Genomic DNA, 25,600 nt, shown 5'->3' with positions numbered 1-25,600 from the left:
TCTGACAAAAAGCGAGCGCAGCGATCGTGGAATTATTCAAAAACGCAGATTAGATTCTTGGAGTTGACTGGATTTGAATGGCTTCGGTCTTCAGTGGTGGAGGTCTTAATCCGAATGAATCCACCGACAAATGTCCTTAAGGCCGCCACCGGTATTAATCGGCTCCAGCGATGATTCAACAGGGATGAAACCTTGTTGGCAACTCATTGCCACACGAACAAAAAGGCACAACCAAAATGCCTACATCATACAAATCTATTTATTAAAAAAAAAAAAGAATAAAAAAAAAAACACGATTCCTCATACTGGCTGCAATAAAATGAGAAAACAAAAAGCACACTGGAGAAAGTTTATAGTGGCACGTGAAGATGTGATTGTGGAGAGTCCACTCACCTGCTGTTAATGATGGTGCTGAAACACAATCTGAGCACTGCTCTGTCTCACGCACACAACCACACACACACGCACACACACACCTGGGCCTCCTGCTGTGGTTGGATAACGGTTCAAGCTCTGCGCGGCGGCCTGACCACAGCCCCATGAAGCTCACCAAGTTCGCATAGTTGCTTAAAATACCTAAAGTACCCCTCTTCTTACAAACGGGTCTGTCGGGACAGAAACTGGCCAACGAGACGTTTCATCCGTCTGGGGGGACGAACCACAGACACCTTGCAAAACGTTTAAAACTGGGAAACATGCACGGTTTACCTGTTAATACGGGGGGTGTCATGAGACTTTAAAAAAGGCTTGCGAGGTCATAAAACAGTACATGCAACTCTTTGTCCCGCACACGGTAGCACTGACACACACACACACACACTAAAATAACAGCAGGATACATTTCTGAATATCTATAAAAGAAGGGTGCTCGCCGTCGCTGCTCTTGAGTTGCTGTGCTGATCTGACGACGGGAGGCCAGCGCGCCTCGTTTGGATCGAACGTTGGCACGACGCACAGTTCCTCACACACACACACACACACACGCGCACACACACACGCACACACAGCATATTTCCTAGTACAGTTTCAAAATGTCTCTCATTTTTAAAACTCTTAAATTTGCAAAAAACTAGAGGTGGGGGGGGGGGGGGGGGGGGGGGGAGGAGTAGTCCGGGCCGTACCTGTCGAGGGGGGAAGCACTCGGGTGCACACATCGCCGGCCCCCAGCAGCGGGCTCTGCAAATAAAAAAAAGACTCTACTTTGCGTTCAGTTCCGCGGGGTCTGCTGGCACGCCCTTCAATCTGCTTCATCGGAGGAAAACCCCCCAAAAAGTAGTCCAGCCGGGGCGCTGCATGTGTCCCTAGTGGTCATTCATCCCCTCGGAAGCCTAGTCACCCCCCCACTCCCCCCCTGAAATGTCACTCGCTCGGAGCTTCTTGTATACTGTCTTAGTTACTATAGCAATGGACCTTCACAGAAAGTAAAGTCCCACCGGTGTGCAAGTCCCTCCCCCTGCTCCGCCGCTGCAGCGCCGAGGAAACCCCGAATGGACGGCGGGAGTTACTCCCAACGCCCGTCGCACGGAAACAGCTGGCTGTCCCACAAATGGTCCGTGGGCGCGTGCCTGCTGTGTGCCGGGGGTTTCCTGTGAGCGCTGCAGGGGGCGGGAGCCGGGGAAAGTGTTTGTCAGTCCATCTCCAGGTCCATCAGATTGTTGCGCGAGCGCGGCGTGTGGGTGGTGTTGCGGCAGCAGCATTGGGCGCAGACCAGACCCAGGACCAGCGAGAAGAGGCCCACACCTGGGGGAGAGGGGAGGAGACGCCGCGTTAACCCCACAGCGCTCGGTCAAATGAACACACTGTTACTTAAGAGTAGATTAAATCTCCCGATGCCTCTCAGAGCGTCAGCAGCTGGGGACATTTCAAGTGGATTCACTTGTCTCGTTGTCTTATTTAATCCCACTGTGCACCCGTCAGTCGCCCGTCAGCTGACAGTGAGCCGGACGAGCAGAGAAGAACTCACGTTGACACGTATCTCTCGACTGAAATCTGATGCTAAAACCTTTTCGGTTGCCGAAAGTCGAGCGTCGTGTAAGTAAACACCCTGCATCACGGTTACCTATTGAGGCCCCTACTCCATATAGCAGAGGCAGCTTCAGGGACTCCCACACTGCAGGAGGAGAGAGAGAGAGAGACACACCGGCCGGTTGATTAACGGGACATCACAAAAACAACCGGCGTTCTCCCCCCGTCAATGAAGCGCCGGCCTCACCAGCGAACCGGACCGTGAGGAAGACCCGGGACGACGTCAGCTCCCCGGCTTGAGTCCAGGCGCCCGTGGAGGCCGACAGGTACCAGGGCGTGGCAACGCAGTGGTACTCGCCGCTGTCACTGGGGACCACAGAGCACAAGGGCAGTCAGACCGCGGCCGTGCCCGCCGGAGGGGCCCCCGCCCCCGCCGCCAATCAGCCCACTCACCTGTCCTGAGTGCCGTGGATGTTCAGCGTGTAGGCGTGCGCGTCTTTGCGCTCCACCGATACGTCGCTGGACGAGTTGCGGGCGTCTTTCCTGACGACGCCGAAGCGGTCGACGCTGGCCACCTGCGTGGTCGTCTCGCCGCCGCGCAGCCGCGTGAAGAACCAGCGCACCTCGTACGCCAGGTCGTCTGAGAGGGAGGGGGGGAGGGATGGGAGGGAAACGTTTGTTTGATCGCTGCATTAGGGAGAGACACATGACATCACCGCGGAAGAGGAGAAACGTTCAGGTCTTGAAGGCGCCGAGCTGGTATTTACCGTAGCCTCAGTTACTGTTTAACTGAGCTGGATTTATCACCATGTTTTCATTGAACACACAGACAGGCCTCAGCTGCCCTTTACCTCCGGTATGCACACATACCAGTGTGTTACTGTACTTTTTGCAACGCGGGATTCGGGAGGACAGAGCGTTATCATTGGATGATGAAGAAAAAAAACAGCTCCGTTATCACGGCCATTTAAGAACACAACCACGGCTGTTGTTCCGTCTCCATCCGAGAGGATGAATAGAAAAAAGAAAAGAAGGGACGGGACATGTGACAGATAAAAGGAGGATAGCGATGACAAAAGAAAGGCACCAGGGACGAGAGAGAAATTGTGATAATAGATGTAATCTTTGGAATGGGGGCGAGAAAGCTAATTATTTCCAAGATAACGTGTGGAGAGAGAGAGAGAGAGAGAGAGAGAGAGAGAGAGAGAGAGAGAGAGACAAGCACAAACTAGTCATTAGTCTGTCAGGGAGAGGGACTATTAGCACTGTACCTCCCACACACACACACACACACACACACACACACACACACACACAGCCTGAGTCATCCTCTGACATTTACGAGACAAATAGAGAATAAATATGAAAAAAAATAAAGACGACGAGGGGGGAAAAAAGACAAACGATGATGAAAAACAATGATGGTGAGAAGAGCGAGGAAAGGAGGAGAGAAGTGAGGAAGAAGAAGGGGGTTTAATGAACAGGGGAGAACTCACCCACAGCGGAGTAATGAATCACATCTCAATTTCTCTTCCCTAATGGTTTTAATATTCAAGCGCTACATCAGTATAACTCAGTGGCGGCGGCGGGATCGCCGGCCTCGGTTCGCTCCGGTGTCCCGTGGTCTCTTCACATCGATCGCCCTCGGAGAACTTCCCGATTTAAATCAGGGGACTCAAGACTGTGCAGAAGGAATCCAGATGTTTCTGGTGCTACCTTCGGGTGCATTCAAGCTCCTTAAGAGGACGAACTCAAAATGACTAATAATTGTGCGCGTGCAACACATTTACATTCCATTTCCTTGCGATGACTGATGACTGTATACATAGTCTGTGCCTTCGTTCCTGTAAAGCTGCCAGTAAGAAGAGAAGGTACCGATGTAACTGCAGGTTAGTCTGACGCCGCCGCGAAATGTTCAAAGACGCGTTTTTGCATAATTCCGGGAGTGGCGCATGAACTCTGGCGGCTTGTTTTCAGAGACAACGCTTGTACTTCAGGAACGCCGCTATAATTAGAAGGCCTCTGCCATCGCTCCCATCATCCTTTACTTTCGTTGTTCTTGGGGGGGGGACTGCGATTATTTTCTTCATTCTTCCCCCCCCCCACGGCAGCTGTTTGCCCCCCCCCGCCACCACTCTATGAACCCTCAGACTCCCAGGAACCAGGCGATGGGACGGCCGAGGAAGAGCTGCTGTACATGTCTGATAGAATATCTGGCCCTTGTCTGGGCTAATAAAACTAAAATGGCTGTCTGTGGAAATGAAGAAAGTCTGATTGGATTTCTCTGGATTAATCCCCCGAGGAGAGACCATGCATCTGCATAACACACACACACAATTACCAGCAGAGCTTCTAATGAAACTGTGTGTGTTCTCTGCCCCATAAAGCAGGACAGCCCTGGTGGAGAGGAATACTAAACACTATAAAAACACCACTTAGCCGCGCAGAAACAAAGTCGCTGGGAAGCAAAGTCGCCGTCTTGCTGCCTGAATGCTTAATAAGACCTCCAGCTAACGAAGGAACATTGCGCTTGATGTTTTGCCGTGTTGAACACGCAGGCGCCTTCTGAATACATGTGTTGCACTCATTACGTGTACATATTAGCTAGCGCGGAGCTCTATTTTGGAGTCGTGGACCAGTTTCACTCTCGTTAAGAATCTTACACACCAATCATTACGCGCGTAAGCATCAGCGGAAGCTAACGGGAACCATAGCAACAAAAAAGTCAAAAACAAAACTATAGTTCTCTATAGTTTAACAATCAACCATAGTCTGTCCTGGGTGTTTGGCACAGAAGAGTTGCTTTTAAACTTTAAAACTGAAGTCTGACCCCATTGAAATCTGGCATTTTGGAGGAGTTTGCATGTTCGCTGCCATTCCTGTTTAACTGGAGGACCTAATGGAGTGAAGATGATGGCAGCGCTCTGCCGCTCAATCCTGTTTTCAATTTGCGCTTTACTGTCTTCTCTTCTCTTCTAGCCTCTTTCATGTTCCCGATCGCCACCATTTGCTCCAGTTTCCTTCGCCGATAAACGTCGGCGTTTGATGTTTTCAGTCGAAGGCTCTCCTCTCGCTTCAGCGGAACACCACAAAAAAAAAAAGAAGCGGTAGTTTTGATTCGTCGCAGACGGCTGGAGGCCAGAAAACGCTAGAAAGAAAACAAATGAACTAATAGCGAGAGAATGGACCCGGAACATAAATAACATAAAAGCTAATTGGATGTTTTGCACAGAGAGCTTTCGGATTCTCGACAAAAAAAAGAGGCCTAATCAGCATTTCTCGCGCTGCCACTCCGCTCTAATAGAAGCTGCTTCGTGGACTGGGAGCACCGGTGGCTCCGACTGGAACCATTAGAACCATTAAAATAAGAGCACTGGATCACCGGAAACGGTTAATGGAGTGAGAACCATTTCATCTTCCTGCTCTCATCGCCTCACCACTGTCCATCCCCCCCCCCCGCCCCCCCCCCTTCAACAGCTCTTCCCATTCCTCCTCCTCTCGTTGGGAAACTTTGCACGCTGTACCCGAGCCACTCGTCCTCCATTGACAGCCTCCTCTTTTCACTCTCCTCCACTCTTGCTCACTTTGACAATCTGTTTAGTTCCCTCTACATAACTTCCCCGCCCCCCCCCCCCCCCCTTCACTCCCACCTTCTCTCCCCCTTTCCTTCCTCTCCCTCGTTCCGTCTCCCCGACCGGCTAACGGAGCGTGAGATTGGCTAATTAACGGCTGCCCGTCGGCCCTGCAAAGACAGCTGGGTAATTTGGTGCGAGGGAGGGAGGGAGGGAGGGAGGAAGGGAGAAGAGGAGGATACGACGAGAAGAGGAGCCAAAAGAGGAGAGAAGGATGTGTCATTAAAGTTACCACACAGTTATATTTAACTACAGCTTCAGGTTGCCAGGTGTTGGGTAAACGCGCCGGAATCCTGTGTTCATTCCATTTGAAGTGACGCCACAAAAATAACTGACGGAAGTCTTTCCGCTTCGAGCCAATCGGGTTCAACCGCGTCGTCCATCTGGAGTCTTCTTTGTGGTCGCCCGACAAAAAACGCCCGACTCCTGCGTGGAAAGTCTCACTGTGTTCAGCAGCCACCCGCTAGCGTTACCCATCTGCCGTTCACGGGCGGGCAGGTAGCGAGCAGGAGGTTTACTGAACACATCTGCCCGCTGCAGCTGGAAACACAAAGTTAAACGTGCCGTAAAACCCCCGAAGCAGCGAGCTACAAGAGCGGGGTGGGATTGTTTTTTGGCTTCTTGGAAAGTGATTATTTTCTGGTCCTTGTTGGTCTGGTTTTTAGCGTGTAGACAGACCCACCTTTCCTTTAGAGATCCTTTCCAAGGAACAGTTCCACTGATTAGTCACTTTAAAACCATTGTCTTTATGCACAATCTAAATTAAATCATCTGGGATAGTCTCTTGACAATTGCGCCTTATTTTCCCGTCCGGAAAGAAGCGCCTGTGTGAACACGTGAACAAGTACAAAGCTGGATTTTCTCCAGAGGATCGGAGTCGTCTGCAGTTACTTCAACAAAAGAATTCAGAGCGGGAAAAAAAAAAAAAAAAAAAGCACAGCACAGCTTGGTAGCTTCAAAAAGGACGTGAAAAAATCTCTAATGGTGATGTCATCTCGCCAGAACCGACTCAACGTACAGCAGCTTCTCACAAACGCACTGCTGAGACACGCCGGGTAACGTCCAGATTACACGTCAAGTTAAGTCTCTTTCATCGGGGCTCAAGCAAAGGTCTGAAACGCGCACACACGCGCACACACACACGCGCACCGTGATTAAGGCACCGATGACTAAACAAGAAAAGACGGCAGGGTGCCTCGAAGTACCCGACGGCGTGCGAGCGCCACGCAGGTGACCCCCCGGCCGGCGGGTTATCGAGTGACGTTTGTCCACAAAAGGCGCAGCGCTTCCTCGGGGGCCTCTGACTCGCGCGCAGGCGCGGCGAAGCCTGGTTTCCGAAGGCCGTGGCGGGCGTGACTCGCGACGGTGTCTCACATTGCCCATCATAAAAACAAGCTCCAACAGGAGATTAGGAGAAGCTCAGCCATTCCTCAGGAATGTGTCACACACACACACACGCACGCACAAGGTTGAGTAACAGTGTGTGTAAGAGCCTGATGTTCCCTTCATGTCTTACTGCGTCACAACAATGAGCAACAACAAGGTGGGCTGGTAATTCATTAACAAAACTTTCAAACAACACACACACACACACACACGGTTTCGGCGTGAGTAAGAGGCCCCGAGGAAGCGCCGCGCCTTTGTGGACAAACGTCACTCGATACCCGCCGGCCGGCCGGTCACCTGCGTGGCAGGTAGTAGTTTGTCTCTAGCCTCGTATTTATTGTCAATGCTTCTTTCTATGTTTTTATACATCTGCCCCAACAATCTGTTTAAAAAATTCAACAGCAAGACGTCTTTCACAACACAACGTGCCCGGTTATGAAGCGCAGGCCTCACTGGGGCGACTTTAAAGACACTTTCTTCAAAGATAGTCCCACCGACAACTGTCCACTGTCTCACTCTCGCATCCAACGGGACATTTTTACCCGGAAAGAAACTTGTGTTTCTTTGCACCTCACAGCGAACACTACATCACATGCCTCGTGTGCATGCGCTCCCGTGAAGGTGTGAAGAAACACGGTTAAAGCACCGGAGGAAACTGCCGGCTCCGTCTCCGTGTTTGAGAAACGATTCCCACACAACGGAAGAGCTCGGCGATGCGTTTCCACCTGCTCACTGCGTCTTAAAAGAACGATCGAGAGCAGGAGACGTGGGAGAGACGGTGACACGAGGGAGGAGGCGTCCATGACGTCATGCTACAAGTTAAAAGATGAGGAAGATGGATGGGAAGAAGAACTAGTTGTGGGTTGTTTTTCTAATAATAAATGTGTAGAGTAAGTGTAGCGGTACAAAAAAAAAAAAAGATTAAAAAAGGAAATATGAGCTCAGTGCATCAGTCTTTACTTCCTGATGTGACACCATGGTTCTTGCTTTCTTTCTTTCTTTAAGACGATGGAGTTGTTATTACAATCTACAGAACAAAGTAACGAACTGAAGACATTTTGAAGGCTGTGTTTATGCGCGTGTTAAATCAGAGCGAGAGTCTATTTCATCTTTGCAACCATTTGAAATGCAGAAGCCGTCATTGCTGTTAGCAGAGCTGCTGACAGGTTGGCGGGTGAAGAACGCCGAGCGTGCTTCTTAAAATACTCCGGAGAAGAAGCCGAGAAAAACAAAAAGAGGGAGAAAGCAGCCGATCTCCGAGTGCGGGTGAGAAGGCGGGTTTACCTGCGTGCGCGCCGGTCTTCGGCGAGGAGCCGGAGACGCTCAGCGAGCACTCCATCTTGGCCGTCTCCCACGGATACACGATGGTGGTGTCCGACTGGAGGGCGACGGCGAAGGACGGGCCTGCAACACCAGAACACAGCGGCAGAGGAACATCAGAGGAGATCCACTCGCATCAAACCAACGTCTGATCGCCGCGTGCTCAGCGGCCTGTGAAACAGCCGCCGGGACGTCCAGACGGGTTCGCGTGCAAGCGTGAAAGCTGCCGGCGTGTTGTGGTTCCTTCCCTTTGGGATCACACAAAAAGTTCTCCCCCAGAGTGGAAATGACTCCGCTGTCCCGTGCAAACAATCTGCACCATGAACAGTAGCATGAACATGGTGAAAAATATTTAACCGACAATTTCAGTCACCGTTTTAAACAAGTGGAAATGGTTTATGTAAACCGAGGATTTGAATCACAGCGGTGAAGTTGGAGATTAAAGAATAACTCACAGGATGAACAAAAATCACATTCAGCTTGTAAAAATGTATAATTTCACCTTAAAAACGTGGGATTCAAAAGCAATAGAGCACAAGTTAAGAAGGATTTTCAGACGAGCCGTTCAGTAGTCATCAATCAAGATTCCTACACACATATATTATATATATATATATATATATATATATAGGCTGAATTATTTAACCATAAACGTGTCGGTGACACTTTAGATTTCCATTTTCCAGATAGAGGCGTCGGAGAAAAGACTCCCACAGAGGCAGAAACGCCAAAACACGTCTGAAACATTCAAGAAGCAGCTGGAAGCTTGAGAGGCAGTTGGTGGATGCGATCAAATGCACACACACACACAGACACACACACACACAAAGTGTTCAAGCTGTGTGTGTGTGTCTGTGCGCGCATGTTGCCCTGTGCGGGATCCACTCGAAACGTTCGACTTGGATGCACACACTTGGACAATCGAAGGATTACACACACGCGTGCAGACACACACACACACACACACACACACACAGAGAAAGAAAGGGGAAGCAGCGGCGCAGCTCTCTGCAGATGGCTGATTGGCCAAAGGGCTTCACTTTGAAGATGTCCCAGAGAGGGAGGGAGGGGCGAGAGAGGTAAAGGAAGGCAGTGGGGGAGAGAGAGTGAAAAGGACGGAAGACAGAACGAGGGAGGCAAAAACAAAAAGTGATAGAAGAGAGAGAGAGAGAGAGAGAGTGAGAGAGGGGGAGAAAGCAATGCTGAGGGGCTGATGCCTCCCCAGAGAGGGAGTGAAGAGTCCGTCTCTCTTTCTCTCGACAGTTTCTGCCTTCAAACCGCATTCCGACGGTTGAAAACGCTGTGCTGTGGGATTTTAAAGGCCAAGCTACATAAAGATTATTTTGGCTCCTTTGTTGCGATCGTGTTACTACCGGTTTGATATTTTCTGCTTCTAAAACTTTTATTGTGAAGCGCTTTAACTTTTACTTTGAAGCGGTACATCACTGCTCTTCCATTTCTTCCCGCTCTTTCACCCTGTTCTTCCCCAACAATCCCAGTTTCCTCCCAGTCGCCTTTTTCCTTCACTAACTTTACCTTTTGCCCCCCTTACCATTTCTCGTCCCCATCTAAATTCCTCCTCTTCTTCTTCCTCCTCCTCTCTGACGCTCCTGTTCCTCCTCCCACTTACCAGTCAGATCAAAGAAAGTTAAGTAGGCCAGTGGCTTTTGTGGGCATCAGTGGGCTTAAGGTGTGTGTGTGTTCTTTATTTCAGTACATTATTGGAGTGTGTCATCACTGTGGTCGAAGGGTGTGTGTGTGTGTGTGTGTGTGAGCAACTCGCACGCAGCGCACACAGTGGACCCACCGTTCTCCTGGAAGTCGATCTTGACTTTGTTGGACTCGGCGCTGGTGGCTCTGGTCCAGGTTTGTCCCGCCTGCTGCTTGGTCCACGCGGTGATGTCACACCAGTAGAAACCTCTGTCGGACAGCTGCACGCCGGCCAGGCGAAACCGAAACTCCGCCGGGCCGAACTTGGTCAGAACCAGGCCGTCCCTGGGCGGAGGGAGGGAGAGAACAGTACATTTAAAAAAAATAATAATGCGCCAGTGAAAGGTTCCCACGCGTGGGTGTAGGAATAGAAGCGAGTACCTCCTGGTGGGGTCCGTGGCTCCTCCGTGCTGCAGCACGTTGTCGGGACTGAGGGTCATGATGGTCCTCACGCTGCCCTCCAAGCTGTCCTGCGATTGGACGAGCACCGAGTAGCCCGCCTCCCCGAGGTTCACGGTGGCCACGGCGCAGCTCATCTCAAAGGTGGCTCCGCCCACCGAGGCCTCCCGGACGCGTTTGGCCACGACGTTCAGAGTGGGACCTGAGAAGGACGTCAGTGACCGTCAGCATCATTCAGCCCACCAGGGAGTCTGGAGGGGGGTTAAGTCATGAGCCAGTACACCATGAACTTCTCCATTAGCTAAACTCAGCGAGCGGGACTCAAAGGGAGCTTAAGTGTGCGACAAGGGGTCTGTTGTTATGTTGGATTGATTTCATCGTGAAGGCGGGAGCTGATATGTAGACATCAGAGCGTATTCATAAAACTCAACAGCAGGGTCACTGTGCCCGAGGAGGAGAGTTTCATTAGTCATAAATGCCGGTCGATGCTGAGGAATTTCCCCCCAAAAGCAGCTCTATGAAGTAATTGTGGATTTTCCCGTGAGAGAAAAGTCATCATTTCTCATCCCCAAAGTCCCCAAAGATGTAATAAGCAAAATCAAGTCTCCTCACGTGCGGTGACCCATCGCACGGCCAGCGGTGCGCTCTGGTGCTCGGCGGTCTTCGCCGCGTCCCCCTGGCTGTTCGCGCTCCAAGCCGCCACGCTGCACCCGTACTGCCCCATGTCGACCTCCTGCGGACAGCGAACAACGTCACAACCGTCGCCTCCCCCCCCGGGGGCAGAGCGCACCGCTGGCCGCAATGTTCACCTGAGTGCGGAGGAAGCGCAGCTTGAACGTGTCGGGCTGCACTCTGGTCAGAGAGATCTCGCCGCTCCGCAGCCGGTCGGAGTACATCGCTGCCGGCAACAGGTTGCCACGGCCGTCCAGGGAGCCGACGGGCTGGGAGGTCTGAGGGTCGCTGCCGGCACCTGGGGGGGGGGGGATGGGACGGGAGACGCTGAAGAGGGGTTCAGGTCTTGAGAGGGTTTATATATATATATATATTTTTTTAAACCTACCAGGGAGCGGGGTGTGCTCCCAGGTGACGCCTAGTCGGCCTTCGAGGGGGAGATGGGTGATGTTGGTCACGTGACACGCCAGCTCCGTGGGTTCAGCCGTCATCTGGGGTTTGAGGACGGCTTCCAGGGTGACCGTGAAGCTCGGCTCTGGGGAGAAAAAGGAACGTGGAATTAAAGAAGGCGACACGTAGCAGCTTACAGCGAATGAAAAGCCTGTTAACGTGCAGCTGGAGATCAGAGAAACACAATCCCAATGAGGGGGGGGGGGGGGTGCAGGCTTTTCAAGAGCAACAAACCCACCGAGAACTAAACACCGGGCCTAAAGAATGTCACAAAAGCCCAATCAGAAACCTTTGTGGGACCAAACGACTGCTGCTGAAAAGACGGGGATCGAACCGCCAAAGAGGAACCGCTTTACGGCTCAGCTTTCTACGGGCGGTTTCACCCCGTCGGCCGGAGTAAGACTGGTGGTTCCGGAAGGTGAGTGAAAGAGCCGGACAACAGAAATAGACCTGAAAGAAAACTGTCTGCAGCGTGAGATGAGGTGTGTGTGTGTGTGTGTGTGTCCCTGTGTGTGTGAGAGACGGTGGTCCTCTCAGTCAGACATCCAGGTTTCACATTTACGCCTCAACAAACAAGAAACACACAAAAAGATTTCCACCTGCCCGACTGACAGATTTCCAAGTCACTGACACGAAACATGCGCGCACACACACACACACACACACACACACACACACACACACACACACACACGGCAAAAATGCTATAAATACAAGCTGTGTCCTATTGGCAAAGGATGAGGGTCTGCGTGATGTAATTTGGACACACACACACACACACCAGCTCATGGACCGTCACCATCTGCTGTGAAACTCACACACACACACACACACACACACACACACAACCGCACGCACACACTTTGATGGAAGTGAATGTCTTCACTTCCATCAACACGCTTTCTCACTGAAATGTTGCCTTTTTGAGACGCAGCTCGTCAGCTCTACGCTCTTATTGAACACAGCAAATGTTGCAAACCAAGAGTAAAACGCAGCGTTATATTTCCAAGGAAAAGCACATGTAAACACCTTCAACATAAATCCTTTGTTGTGTTGTAATTAAGGACAACAAATGATTCTGGATTCGATACTGACAGAAGTTATCTACATCAGAGATTCCTTCAGATTCTGTCGTTGTGCGCGTGCAATATGGTGTGGTAGAGCGCCAGCCGTTGGATTGGTTGTGTGAAACAAAAGGAATTGTTAAAGCGCGGTTTGTCATAAATCCAGAAGAGATTGAAGAAAAGGAGAGAAGGAAAACCTCCCGGGTCAAAAAGTCAGCGAAGCCGCCGACCTTGTGTCGTGTCCTTTCAACCGAGTCGGACTCTTGCGGCCTTTCGGTTCTCCGAGGGGTTCAGCGGAGCAGAAGTGGAGTAAAAACAGGCTTTAAAAACAAGAAGAGGCTCTATTAGTGTGCGGCTCGGGGAGGCAGAGTGAGGAAAGAAATGGGTCAATGTCAATAACACAACAAACCGCTTTCATCTGCACGCTGTTCACTTTAAGAAGCTCGAGGCGCTGCGTCCGTTTGCATGCAGGAGAACGGTGACATTCATCTTGCATCTCATTTGTTGTCTTTTCACCGGTGATTTAATCTACCAATTACTCCTTTTTTGAACTATCAAAAAGGGTTATTAGGAAGAAGCAGAAGTTCCAAGAGCCCATTTAACCACATTGGGCCAATCATCATAACACACACAAGTCACGTGTGAAAAAGATAATTGTCACGCTTCTCTAGCTTTATTGTGTATTACACACACACACACACACACACACACACACACACACACACATATATGTTGTGTGTGTAAAGGCTATATAATAAATACTCAAAAAATAGATGAGAAAGGTTGAAAATAGCATCAGCCTTCACACAGCCTCCAATACATTCGGATTCATAAATATTCCGAAAGCTATGAACTAAAATATAAGCAGTGCTTTTTTTTTTTTTTTAAGTTAAGTAGCACAGCTGACACAACACAAACACAAGGGATGTGTAGCCACGGCCGAGCGAAATTACACCCATTCAACGGCCCGTGTGTTTCTTCCCGCCGCGGGGAGCTCCAAACAAGTTCTCCTGCTCTTTTTGTGCATCCTGGTCGGCTACGCTCGCAGCGAGGCATCGTGGGAAGAGTGGGCAACCTCGAGCCCCCCCCCCCCCCCCCCCCCATCAATGGAATGGGAACCGACTGGTCGACAACACACTCACACACAAAGTTTAAGCTCATATTCAAGGAGAATGAAGATGAAAAATATGAGCTGAAGTCAATTAGAAACGTTGCTCTCGTGGTGTGTGTGTGTAGTACAGAAGAATTTATACCCAGAGGCAAAAATGTGGGAGTTTTACCAGCGAGAACCGCCTCAGTATGTGGGACACACACTGTTTGATGCATGTGTGTGTAGCATGTACGCCTCTCACACACACACAGAGTTGTGGATGGCGCTCATGGATATTTCAGCTGTGCCCTCCCGCTAACGATATTTCTAAATGTAACCCGGGTCCTGGGGGCTGCAGGAATCTTCTGCACGCTTGTTGTTGTTTTAACTGAAGGCTCCTGTTGACGCAACGTGCAGGAAGCTCGCGTCTTAGCATCCAGAAAACACTCCAAACCACATCTGGTTATTCAATACCAATGAATGGACAGCAACTTTGTTAACAAAGTGGATAAAATCAGCTGTGGGGGTGAAACACAACAACTGTGTTTATCTCCCAAGAGTCCCCCCTCCCAGGTTTTTGGATCGGTACTGACGAGAGTTTTTCTATTTCTCCGGCGACTTCTGAGCTGTATCGTCACACAGAGAGTTACAGTAAAGCAGAAACCTCATAGAGGAAATACGACGGCCACCAATCGGCTTTATCGAGGGAAAGAGAATCCAGTGGGGCGCGAAAAACATTTGCTTCCATTGACAAAGCAAATTTGCATTTTTATGGATTAACTTTGGCGAATGAAAGCTTTGCACTCAAATATAAAACATCCTCACATCACACAGACACACACGGGCCCTGGAAGGCGGAAGCAGAAGCCCCTTTGATGTAAAACACCATCAACCTTCAGTGGTCTTTCTGGGTTTCGGAACTTTAGTCAGCGAGAGGGGAAGTGACATCACAGCGAGGAGATGTACGGCGGTGTCCTACCCGCAAAGATCCCCGTTTATTAGTTTGACTGAATGGAATTCAAAGGAATCCCTCAAATACTTATCAATACATTACCACGGCAACAGGTTTACAGCAGATAACTCGTAACAGGATTTTAATCTTTAAATAAAAGTGGATGAATCATTCACCACACTCGAACAATAAGACACTTATAAAAGTCCAATAAATATTTGCATGAGTCATATTTTTAGTTTGACGTCACGTGTTGGACGTCCATTGGAAACTCATTAGAGGGAAAGGCCCGGGGAGGCTTTCATTGAACTGAAATCCCAACGTTAGTGCCAAGAGACACCAAAGCAAAATGGACTCATTAAAAAAAGCATTTGATTCTCAAACCACCGAGGATTAATCCAAATAAGGACACGGGGCTTTTTGTCCACAAGTTGTGTCTTTCCTGTTATTTTGTATGTACGATGTTTGTACAACTTTAAATTAAGTGTCACACTCACTTCCTTCCAGTAAAGGGACACTTGAGCTCAACGTTAAACTTTTAGAGAGTCAATCTGCCAAAATCCTTGCTGGGAATTTCCAAAAGCATAAGATGAAGTAGTGCTGCTGAACTCAGAGAGATTATGTAACGAGCGTTAATTTATTCATTAAAGTCCATTTCTGTCATCAGAAATGGCTTTCAGATCAATTTTGGAGGACTGACTTCACGATAAACTGGACTTCGATTTTATTGAATAGATTAAAAAGATATCAACGCATCTCCCATCGCAAAGAAAAGTAGCGCTCGTTGGTCACATGATTGACACAGGCACACGCTAACCCTACTTGCCTTGTGGAGCTACAGTGGGTTCTTAAACCAAACGCCCCTTTTTTTTCTCCCTTTTTTTTTTTTTTTTTTAAATCGACAAAATATGTCAATGACAGCTTCTTCTTTTTTTTCAGGATCTGTAGCAAAGAGCTTCCTGTAGAACTGCTTCATACAGACGTTGTGGTTTGTCTGGGATCAGCTGCTCGTAAATCAAGGTGTTAATCAGTTATGATCGTCACGTCCGTATCCTACTCTAGAAAAATCAAAGAGAATACAAAGAACTAAGTGGGGAATGAGCATCCTAATTTACATTATATGGAGCAAAACGAACAAACTAACTCCATCCCTGACAACATGATGTAAACTCAGAAGAGGCGGGAGAGAGGAAACCACCCACCATGCCAGTAATTCATTCACTGCTTCTCTTCATGGCATCTGGATCAGCATCTTTACCGCACACGCACACACACACACACGACTAATCAGTCAAACACAACACTCACTGGTCTGCGCCACCTTCACCGCCACGGCGCCGGACGTCTTCTCCGCCGCCAGGAGCCACCTCCCTCCTCCTCCGGAGCTCCTTCCCCCCTTGTCGACGAAGGCCCGGACGCGGCAGGCGTACGCCCCCGCGTCCTCCCCGCTCACCCCCCTCACACCCAGCCGGTACTCCCCGGCGTCCGTGCGCTCCAGGCTGGCCGGCGCTCTGCTTCCACCGGCGGAGGCGTTGTGGATCACCACCCCGCTGCGATCCATGGTGACCACGTCGCGCCCGTCGGCCAGCCAGGCCACCTCCAGGGCGAGGGCGGGCAGGTTGTCGGCGGCGACGGAGCAGAGCAGGGTCAGCGTCTCGCCGGGGGAGAGGAGCGGGGGCGAGGAGGAGGACGCCTTCACGCTGAGGGATTGACCTTGAGAGGGGAGAGACGGAGGATCCTGATATTAGCCTGAGACTGCACTTTTAAGCCGTTACTGAAGGTGAACTGAAGCCTCCTTCACCGCTGAACATGAAGGTCACACGCAAAGGGAGAGAGAGATATAATGGGATCTTAAAAGACAAAGCAAAGTGTCAAGAGTTAGACCAGACTGGTTTGTTTTCCCAAGGCCCCCCACAAGAACTTGCTGCTGAAGAGCAAAGTGCATCTTCAACACGTCTCCGGTAACAACCGTAGGCCTCCGTATGGTGTCTGGAGAGGGACAAAAGACACACAGCCAACTCTGTTTGACTTCTCTCATCCTTCTTTACTCAAGTCGGAAAGTCAATACAAAGTGACAGACACACAATGGAGACCTGTGTGCGTGTGTGTCGCTCCGCTCTGGTTTCATTACAAACCACTTGGTGTTTCTCCAGCACTTAAAAGAGGATATGGTGGCCCAGAAAGATATGAGATACGGTGACCACAGCAACCACAATGAAAGAGAGACAGCGGGGTCGGGGGGGGGAGCGAGGGAGGCCGGGGGACACAATGAGACAGCGAGGGTCACGAGCATCCTGAGAGAGCGAGGCAGCGAGAGGGAAAAGTCTCACGGACGAGAGGATGCCATTAAAATAAAAGACAGCCACACAACAGGGAGGGAACTCTCCCACGTCCCCCCGACCCCTCGACCCCCACCACCCCCTCCTACACTCGCTCTCTCTCTCTCTTTCCTCACCATTCGTTGTCCTCCATACCCAACAAACGGAAACTGACGAACTGAGGTTCAGAGCATCGATCCATAAGATCTCACGTAATCGCTGTGAAGGACGAACCTCTGTGAGAACATTGTGAGCCGCGGCGTCCGACGACTGTGTGCAGCTCACGTCTGCTCGCTCACATTTGAGATACGACTCAAAGAAGGAAGTACGGACTTTGACACTAAATACGCCACCGCTCTCTTTACAACCTAAAACCACCTTGATGATTTTTTAGATTTATTGGTTTCCCAGTAACTGTACTTTCATTATTCCTGCTGAACGAGCCCTTCACAATAAGAGTATCAGTGTTGCCTTGAAAGAATAACACAATAAATGACCAGAAGTCCAGTACAAGTATCCGCGTTGAATCGCCGGTGTCGACGCTGCTCACCCTACTCAGTCCTGAAAGTGCCGACTCGGTTGTTTTGCAGCGTCTCTCACCTGTGGGAGTGACGGCCACCGTCCCCATCTCTCTTGTGCTCGCCACGATCTTTGTCCACTTCCCCCTGTTGTCATGCGTCCACTCCGTCCCGTTGCATTCGTAAACTCCGTCGTCAGAGGTCGTCACTTTGGTGATCACCAACTCAAACAACCCGTTCCTCCCGGGAACCAATCGGATGCCTCCGTCGGCGTAGCGCCGGGCGTACTTCGCCCCCGTGACCACGTCCCCCTGGGGGCCGAGCGTCAGAATGTCCTCCGACGTCGCCCCCCTCTTCACCGACCAGGTGACGGACAGGTAGGTGGCGTGGCTGAGCTCCCGGGTGACGTTGCAGGAGAGCGTGAGGTCACTTCCTTCCGAGACCGCTGGGGGCGGGGTCAAGGGGGAGACCCGCAGGGTGTTGGGGATGACTGACGGGGAAAAGGAGCAAAACAGACACTTTAGGAACACAGGAATGACAGCGACGGCGCCGCTGAATACAAATGTCAGACAAGAAGCCGGAAGCTCACTCAGAGGAGACCAGATAAATAAATATACATCCATCGCTCTATACAGATGGATACGGCAGACCGTAAAAAGCAGCTATGCGCAGGTTCATCGGAGTACAAATGAGGTTAAAAGTTGGTTGAATCTACTCTTTGTGAAACCTTTTAGAGTTTAGTGCACATGAAACCTCTCGCTCATTAAAAAAATGGGCGTTTGTTGCGCACTTCCTCTGTTTCCTTGCTTTTAAATTCATCTTCGGCGTATTTGCATTTTCTTCAGCGTCTGCCACTGGAGGCATATTCAGAGATTCTGTTTACTGCATTCATCTTTCAAAACTACGCTGGTTTGCGGGGAGAAAACTAGCCAAAAAAACGAAAAAGGCAAAGACTCTGGAAGCATAATCAAGGTAAGTTGTGAGGGGGCGGAGGCGGAGGGGGGCTTAGTGAGCAGGGAGGAAATGAGCCGGGGAGGTTCATGTTAACACGGAATTACATCTACTCAAAGAATGAAATAAGCTCAAAAGAGACTTCAATTTCAGAGTAACAGTCATAAATAATAATGGCTCACTATTCCTTTGAATACGGTCCGACGGTCTCAAGGTCATTGCGTGAGGCGGAATTAAACACACAGGCAGCTCCAGATAAGCTTCGCCTTTGATGAACACACCCAGGGGAGCGTGCGCGGAAAAGGCTCAACGTCAACACACCAAACCCTCCTTCACTCTCGCTTCTTCGTCCTGGAGAACGTCCCAGGTAGATTTGGAGGGAGCTCAATGGGACATTCCACACTGTGAGCAGGTCTTGACACAGCGCCGTCTTACCGCCGCTTTGTTCCTTCACTTGTTGTGACGCAATCGGGAGCGCTGGATGAGTCAGCAAATGCATCCAAAGAATGAGCTTCACCTCCGCAGCAGGGAGGGGGAGCGAACATGTCCACATATGCCGAAGTGACTTTTAGCGTGATATTTAATCGACATATAAAAACACGCGATTGTAACGCACGCGTGGCTGTAAAGTCTTTGCAGCGAGGTTTCATCCCAACAGACTTTTCACAAATGGTGAATAATCGTTGTTCAAAGCTATTTCTGGCCGTGTTACAAATGGTTCCAGGAAGCGGCAGATGGCTGGGAGCGAGTACGAAGCTTTGCATTGTGGGAGTTACATCCATGCCATGTTCACGTCCGGTGGGAGAGAAAAGAAAAAATAACCTGCGCTCAACGTTGGATGGCCGATAAAAATGTAGGTAATTTACAGACGCACAAGACATTTACTGGTGAATAAACTAGCGTGTCGGTTTTGAGACTTTGGTGCTCAGAAGGAACCGCTAACCGCGACAGTACTTATTTACCTTCCACTCGCGTGGATTAAGCAGGCAATCATCAACTCATAACTCCATGGTTTAACCTCTTGAACCCTCGGTGTAGAAGCTAAGCCAACGCTTTAAGCCACTGAGGCATTTTACCAGGAAAAGCTAATTGACGTGCTGCTGTTGCCTCATGAGGGATGGATGAGAGTCCTGTAGCCTTTGTGTTAAGATGCAAACGAGTCCATTTATTTGCCAACTTCTTCTTCTTATCACACGTTTTACATACATCCACCTGGAGCGGTAACATGACGCTACCCAGCGTCAAAAACTATATAGGCCGACCTGCCCATCAATTAGATCCTGACACACATCATAAATCGGCTCTTACACTCGGTTGTACTGTGTGTACCACACTTTTCACTTCATCCACCAGCCGAGTAGTTCGGATCCCTTTAAATCACAGAAGCAAAGCTTGAGCAACCCTTTTCAGCTGGTTTGGAGACCATAAACTACAGGTCAGATGTTGTCGGTATAGACTAATGCAACACGTGCGTAAAAGTACGCAGATAGAAACCCCCGCTGTCGAGGGGAACTGGGGGACGTGTCCCGGGAGACTCGCAGTCTTCCTCCGAGGGGACAGCGGGGCAGCGGAGGCCCGGGAAGATACCGGAGGCAGCGCAAGATAATCTGCAGTTTGCTCCATCAATTTAAATTAGCCCGAGAGGAAGTTCTCAAACCCTCATCGAGCCGCGGCCCACTTGTTTCTTACATAACCTGCCTCAGAGTGAGTGTATGCGCACACACACACACACACGCACGCACACACACACACACACACACAGACAGACAGACACACACCAGTGAGCTGGACCCGGGCGTCGTAGTTGCCACTCATGGTGGAGTCGGTGCTCGGCGTTAGACACCAGTAGTAGCCGCCGTCCGTCGCCTTCACCTCCGCTACCTTCAGCTCCACCTCGTTGTCCTGGAGACGCACCACCGAGATGTCGCCGGACGCCACGCGCTTGCTGAACGACGGGTCGGAGTAGCTGGGGTCGAAGGAGGAGATGATCCTTACCCTCGAGCCGGTGGCCTCCCTGGCCGTCATCCACTCAAAGTCCTGCGGGGCAGAAGGGGGGGCGGGGGGGGGGGGGGGGGGTAGTCATCACCATGTCAACTGCCATGTGTTGAGGATCAAAATGCCCTTTGCCCCTAAATATCAGCTCGTTATGTCTCCTTAAGTCTCTCTGGAGGGCGAAGACTTTATAATGTTTCTTCATTCTCCGTGAGAGAAGAGAATAAATCAGAAGCACTCGGTCAGATCTCCCGCCCCAATACCAACATCCCTGATCCTTTTGGTGAATGTTTAATACAACCGTTTGGAGTAGGGTTTAACTTTTTCATGATCCCCACGGAGCTCCCTCCACAATATTAAAAACATGCCACGGTCACGTCTGAACTGCTCCCTAATCGTGAGGGATTCTGGGAGACCTGGGCGGGATCTGACGGGGGTGGGGGGGTGTCTCACTCACCTGCTCGCGAGGTCCGCTGTAGTCGGTGACATCACATCGGATGGAGACGGGCTGACCCTCCACCCGGATCAACGGACCGGGAGGCACCGTCACCACCCGGGCCGAGCCCCCACCTTTCGGGGACGGAGAGAGGATGTTTTTGAGTTTGAGATAAAGTGACGTATTCTCTGTTGGAAGCAACCCCCATGATTAATAATACAACAGCGATGGAGGTCCCCCGCGACGGAAGAGCGACGCTGTGGTTTGCTTCCTGGTGGCGTTCAGTTTGTAACGAGCCACCTGCTTTGCATTAATAGAGCGTGTAACTCTTGACATTCCAGCGGAGAGGAGCACCGAGCAGCACCGCCGAGTGACAGGACGCTCCCCGGTTGGTGGAATATGGCAGCCGGTGCAAAACAGCCCGAGGGATTATTCTAATTTTCTTCAAAATGTAAAAAAAAAAGAAAAAAAGAGGAAAAACATCTCTCCTTCCCCAGAAAACTGGATCCGCTCTAGTTTATAAAAAAGAAACAAGAAGGGCCTCGCAAACAAGTCCTGTGCCTGTAAGGTCCATCAATACTTGAGAGGGGGCATCAATACTTGAGGGTTTGGCAGCCGGCCCGGTGTTACGCGGACGGGATGCCTGCCGAGGGGGGGGGGGGCTTTCTGGGCCGATCTCGCTTCTGCTTTAGTAAGCAAGGAGTCACGGTGAAATACGCACCACGGTAAACCCCACCGAGCGCTCCACCCCTGTCGGTCTTTGACTACCTCTGCTCATCGAGGAGGCAATTTGGATTCCACCACGACGCACGTACGCGACACGCGCGAAGCCAATTATGGCCAAGGCGTTCGCTCAAACGCCAGCGGGGAGGAAGGGAAGCAACGAACGCACAGAGAAATGCATCACTCAACCAGAGCGGAGACGATGATGCCGAGACTTGTGGTTTGCAGCCTGCCGGTCTCTGCTGGAAGGAATAGTGCACACACACACACACACACACACACCACACACATACCAGAAAGTTAAATAATAAAGTCAGGAATCTGGTTATCCCATGGGAGGAGGACCTCCACGTCTGTTTGGTCCACGTGCAGCTACAGCCAGACGTCAGTTAGCTTAGCACAAAGACCGAAAACAAGGAGGGGGGGGGGACCCGCTGGATCCCTCCAAAGGTCGTAAAGGTTTGCTTGCTAAAGCGCACCAATCAAAATATCATGTCTTTCTTCTTTAATCCTTCGTGCCAGTTGGACGCGCTGCATCAGACGGCGTTTAAACTCCTTTAAAGGGCTTTGCTTAACAAACAGATCCTCTGACCTGTCTGTCAGCCGGGGTCACGCTCGCTGGTCCCCATCTGTCATCAGGTTGTGTGTCGATACAGTATGTAGATACAGTATCTAGCTCCAACAATGTATGCATATTTCTGCCTCAAAATTCTCCAAACGCTACAAAAAACACCCCCCCCCCCTTCCTCGACCTTCAGAAACTTACTTTCCTTTTATTCGAGCAGCTGTCTTGGACCGACCCGCCGGTCATGAAATATTTCTCACACACAAACGGCGAAAATCGTGGAGTGCGAGATTTGTGCATGATAGAAGCAGGCTGCATGATCGATGTGCAAGCGGCAGCGGTGGGCGAGCTTTTCAAAGCCGGGAGAGGCTTACGCCCGCCGAAGGTACATACGTTAATGTCAATAGTTGCCACATGAAACAAAAAGGTGGCAGCAGCTGCCTGAGGTCGTCGATCAGGTTTGCAACAACTGGAGGTTAACAGAGGGAAGCCATTTGTGACCACTTTATGCCCTGCAACCTGTCAGAACACACACACACACACACACACACACACACACACACACACCACAGGAGTGTTTGCGACATTTGATAATCTTACGCAGCACTAATTTAAGCGCAGGCCTTCCCTCCCACCCCGCTGGCACCCAGTGTCACGCTCTCAACATGTGGCCACTTCCGTATTTTCGGAGGCCCCGGTCTGGTCTGGTCTGGTCTGGTCTGGTTTGGTTTGGCCAAGCCTTGGTTGGTCCCAGTGGCGTAAACCAGCTCGTATAACGAAGCACGGCCCTTTGCTGCAAACCGGTCGGATGATTAGCTGGACTGGTTTGACTCCGGTGTGACTGAGAGGCGAATGATCGGGGTCATTGGTGAGGGCCAGCGCAGTTTTGACTCCCACGCAGGCTAATGGGGACTAATGGGACCCTGTCAGAGCCGGTCACACAATGTAGGATAATACATGGATGACCAGTTGGGTACTGGGAGGATGAGGAGGAGCGAGATTGATGGGGAGGAAACACTTCAACTTTGGCCATTTCCTCTCCTTAACAATTGTGTGTTCAAGCATTATTTCCCCACAACAGGACCATCCAACACCGGAGGTTTACCATTTTTATTAACAGCATTTTGTAACGTTTTCTCCCCAATGATGTTTCTGATGACGTGCTGGTGTTTGATGTAGCCTTTGGCTCTCAGAATATGTTGTCACTCGTCGAAATGACTTCCTTACAGCGGTTAAATTCAATCGTGTAGCGTTTTCTGACACTTGAGAAGGTGGGTAACACAGGACCCTGCCAGTGAGAGAGAATCGGGCCAAACCCCGTTCGATAACATGCCGATTTAGATTTTTTTGCTTGACGTTACATCGTTACATCGCTGACAACACAGTCTATTGTTTTTTCTCAATGTCTTGGATTCAGTCTCCAATTCGGCATGAACACACACGCCGAATTCCACTTATCATTTACTTAAATCTGAACTTTTTTAACCTGTTCGCTTGGTGCACCGCTAAACTTCTTCCATTAAAATAGCGGGCGGATGGCAGCAGCTAGCAACGTTAACCAGTTCAAAATGTTGACATTTTATTTAAATTAAGCGCTGCTCGGTGGATGTGATTCGTGCCGAAATGATCATTAGATCACGTAGATGCGACACACTGTTCATTTGATCATTTTCATGGCGTTTACGTTTGACCACAAACAACGAAACGTTGAATCGACAGATTCCTAGACACGGTTTAACGTTGGCTTCTCCTCGCGGGGGACCGCCGACACGTATCACACGAGTTATTTAGCTATGAACAGAGAAGCAAAGAAACGTTTCTTACCGAACATTAACAGCCCAAAGACGAGCGTCACGACACTAATATCCATTTTCATTCCTCCCTTTATCTCGTATTTCTCCTTAATGTCCCCCCCGGGTTTTCTTTGTCCCGTGCGGTGTTACGCCGGTCCTCTCCCGCCGCTGACGGTCAATCCAATAAAACTCTTCAGATTCGAGCAGCGAGTCCCCGCACCGCACGCCGGGCGGAGCCGCAGAGCAAAACGCGCGCGCGCGCGAACACACACACACACACACACACACACACGCGCGCGCGCGCGCTGACGTGCACACTGATCCAGAATATGAAAATCCCGACGGCAGTGTTTACACGGTTCACACACGCTGCTGACACTGAACCGGTTCAACGGGCGCAGGAGGAGGACGAGGGGGGGCGGCCGGAAGTTAGGTGTCGGGCCGCAGGAGGAGCGGGGAGGTCCCAGGTGGAGAGAAGAGAGAGTCCCGTATCGATCGGTCTCAAGGTTTACAGTGCGCATGTTATTCTTTACGACCCGTCACTGTTGAATCACCTCCGATGTGATGGACTCCTCCCCAATGAACTCTTTTTATTGATCTGTTAGGAATTAAACTGCTATCACACCACATGTCAACATCCAAAAATGGTCATTTCTCCTGCAGGACGTGACGAGCGGACACATGCATGCCCTCGGGTCACAGTCGAGTGGTGTGCTTGCACGTGCTCACATCCAGAGGTCAAAGGTCAAAACTTCATGTGTCATCTGCTGTGATACATTTGACCATCCTATTTTTAAAATGTGTGTGTGTGTGCGTGTTGCAGGGAAGAATCAAGTGTGCAACCTGCATGTGGTCTCAACACGGTAGCATCTGTTATTCACATCTGTTCAAAGTGACACACACACACACACTGGATGCAGTGTCTTGCTGGCCTACTCCTCTAGCAGTCTTCACCCAGGATGGAGATTCTTGGCGGCGGATCAGGCTTTAATTTCGTACCCGTTCCAACTAGACCCTCAGATAATGATGCATTTTCATGTTTGCATCCGCTTGAGGCCTGATTACTGCAGAAAACCTGCAGGCAAATGAGAATAAGGCGATGATGCACAGTCTGAACTGTGGCATTGGCATCAGCAGTAGTAGTTACGCCTTTAGTCGCAGGAGCAGGAGGGCTTCAACATTATTTCAAACTTCATTGACTTTGTTTAGTTCCCCACAAAAACATGAAGTGGATTATTGTTTATATAGAGAGCTATTTAAAAAGTAGATATGACAGCATCCCCCTCACCTTGTACAACGTTTGGAAGTTGGATAAGACCTGACCATACTGCAGCCAGGTGCAACATTATTTCTTTAAAATACTGATACAACACAAAATCTAGCATCAGGAAGAAATGTATGCGCTAAACTAAAAATCTTGAAAAAATAATTGAAATATTTTACAGAAAAACAATTACTGAGTAAGGGACCAGGTTGTGTGAACTATAAGTCTACAAAGTGACCTATTGTAGACAACAATATGCAGAGACCTCATGACAGCTGATTCGCTTGACATGTGTGATGACGTAGCGAGGCACCAGAGCGCAAACTTCACCTGCTTGGACCCGAGGACACGAACCTGCAGCACCGCCTAGTGGACAAAACCAGCCAGTGCGGACTTTACA

General features: G+C 50.2%; 1 protein-coding gene across 1 annotated transcript; it reads right to left on the bottom strand.

Moving 5' to 3' along the window:
* Positions 1-240: 240 nt before the first annotated feature.
* ptgfrnb (prostaglandin F2 receptor inhibitor b) lies at positions 241-24,499 on the bottom strand. Its single transcript, XM_040182662.2, has 15 exons — positions 23,968-24,499; positions 20,877-20,989; positions 20,206-20,464; positions 17,559-17,966; positions 15,949-16,353; positions 11,473-11,619; positions 11,222-11,382; positions 11,025-11,145; positions 10,395-10,614; positions 10,111-10,298; positions 8,268-8,387; positions 2,419-2,605; positions 2,213-2,331; positions 2,060-2,110; positions 241-1,740 (listed from the first exon to the last, which is right to left on the bottom strand). Exons 1-15 carry the CDS (start codon positions 24,017-24,019, stop codon positions 1,628-1,630), a joined length of 2,664 nt encoding a protein of 887 aa, XP_040038596.2. The 5' UTR covers positions 24,020-24,499; the 3' UTR covers positions 241-1,627.
* Between the last annotated feature and the right edge of the window lie 1,101 nt (positions 24,500-25,600).

The sequence above is a fragment of the Gasterosteus aculeatus genome, chromosome 1 (assembly GCF_964276395.1).
Source record: "Gasterosteus aculeatus chromosome 1, fGasAcu3.hap1.1, whole genome shotgun sequence".
In the NCBI taxonomy this organism is placed as follows: Eukaryota; Metazoa; Chordata; class Actinopteri; order Perciformes; family Gasterosteidae; genus Gasterosteus; species Gasterosteus aculeatus.
Note: the sequence above shows the minus strand (reverse complement) of the source record. Positions and strands in the feature narration are given on the sequence as shown.

Bases quoted from the DNA above. Each gene is read 5' to 3' on its own strand.
- ptgfrnb (XM_040182662.2), bottom strand. From the start codon at position 24,019: ATGAAAATGGATATTAGTGTCGTGACGCTCGTCTTTGGGCTGTTAATG. The intron at 11,146-11,221 runs GTGAACATTGCG...CGCTGTCCGCAG, and splicing joins TGCGCTTCCTCCGCACTCAG to GAGGTCGACATGGGGCAGTA. The intron at 10,615-11,024 runs GTGAGGAGACTT...CGTCCTTCTCAG, and splicing joins CGTGCGATGGGTCACCGCAC to GTCCCACTCTGAACGTCGTG.